General features: G+C 61.1%; 1 protein-coding gene across 1 annotated transcript in view; it reads right to left on the reverse strand.

The window, feature by feature from the left end:
• Positions 1-299: 299 nt before the first annotated feature.
• The window catches only part of ARHGAP23 (Rho GTPase activating protein 23), a 49741-nt gene continuing 48320 nt past the window's right edge, over positions 300-1720 (reverse strand). Inside the window, 1 exon segment of the mRNA XM_077779148.1 lies at positions 300-485. Within this exon segment, the coding sequence (XP_077635274.1) occupies positions 300-485 (186 nt within the window).

A 1720-nucleotide genomic window follows, 5' to 3' on the forward strand; every position in this document is an offset into this window, starting at 1 on the left:
GCCACGCCCCCCATCACCCCGCCCCCCACCCCCTGCACTGGCCTCAGCCAAGAGTCAGCATCAGCCCCATCAGCCCGGGTCTTTCCTTTAGTCCGAGACTCAGGGAGGGGGGCGGTTCCCTATCCACACCCCAAGGCCAACGAGCGTCTCTAAGTGCAGACACAGAAGGGCCCACTCTGTCACAGAGCTCCAGCAGCCTGTCCCTCTCTCTTCCCCCTTCCTCTTACCTCCGGGGGCCCCCTCCCTCCCACTCCTGCTCCCTGTCCCGTTGGCCTGGGCAGCCCAATCCCGCACACAAACTAGAGACGCGGCCTGCAGCGCCAGATGCACGGGGGTGGGGGTGGGGCGCAAGAGGGGAGGGGTGCAAGCCAGAGAAGACTGGAGAAGGACAGGCGGGGGNTCTTCCGCTTGCGGTTGACCGCCGAGATGAAGGAGATCGCCAGCATCTCCCGGGCGTACGGCTCCTTCTTGGGGGCCCACGAGCCCTGCGCGGAAGACAGGTCAGTATGCAGGAGGCGCCCCCTCACCGTGGCACCCGGGCCGCGACACGTCCCANCACTACCCGGACAGGCGCGGTTCCCCGCAGCCCCCCCTCTGCTCTCACTCCAGACTCTCGGCTCTTTCCCCTGAGCTTCAGTCTGGTCCCTCACCTCCGTCCCAACTTCCACTCCATTCCCAAGCCCAGAGCTGGATAAATCCTTGCAGACACAGCTCTGGTGATAATAGTCTCTCAACAGTGATTGCCCTTGACAGTTTGAACCCATTTTATATGTACCACCCCGGGTTATAACCACCAGAGCCTGGCGGGGACCTCCCTCCCACCCTGGCTTCTGTCCCCTGCATCTCCGCTCCGTCCCAGTTGGGAAACCTGCCTTTCCACCCAGGCGGTACCTATCGGCTTCTCCAGGGCAACCGGCCCAAGTTTGCTTCCCTTTCCCACTACAGCCCAAAGCCTGGCATTTCAGCCACCCCACCGGTGCCCCCACCCACAGTCCCCCCAACCCCACATCAGTCCAGCCAGCTCTGCTGCCAGGAGTGGCTACAGGGTTCTGAACAATCTGATGGTTTGGATTGAAGGCGCCTCCCAAACTGTGATTTCCAACCCGCAGGCTGGGCAACTTCCTGCCGCACTGTCACTGCTAAATCCTGCGGGTGTTTTCTGACCCTGCCCTGCCCTGATGCCCCAGCATAGCCCACGCTGCCCACCATGGGCCAACACCAAACTATCTCTTGAGCTCCAGAACTCTTCTCCCAGCGGCAAATCCATCTCCAGCAAAGCGTCTGCAGGCACCTGAAACTCACCTATCTGCAACTCCACTGTGCTCCCCGTGCCTGCCCCAAACTACCTGCATTCATGTTCCCCACCTTAAGGTGGTTCCCTATCGCCGCCTCCTCCCCTGCTTCTCAGTTTTCCTGCTGTGACTCCCAAAGTCAGCTCATCCCCACCATCCTCTGTCCAGACCCTTGCTTTGCCTTTTCTGGGCCTTTCTGCCATCTCCTGACTCCCTGCCTCCATCCTTGCCTTACTTAGTCCTTCCTTCTCTAGAGCAATCCGTCCTTCTAAGGCAGGGCAGGAATCTGATTGCCTCCTGATTCTGCAGGGCCCCCCACCCCCACCAGGAAGAAGCCCAGACGCAGGGCCCTGCACAACCTGGTACCCGTTTTGCCAGCCTAATGCCCTCCTTACCCTAACCCCAGCCCCAACACAGCCTTCTCTCTG

Source organism: Crocuta crocuta, unplaced genomic scaffold (genome assembly GCF_008692635.1).
Source record: "Crocuta crocuta isolate KB4526 unplaced genomic scaffold, BGI_CrCroc_1.0 scaffold68, whole genome shotgun sequence".
Taxonomy (NCBI): Eukaryota; Metazoa; Chordata; class Mammalia; order Carnivora; family Hyaenidae; genus Crocuta; species Crocuta crocuta.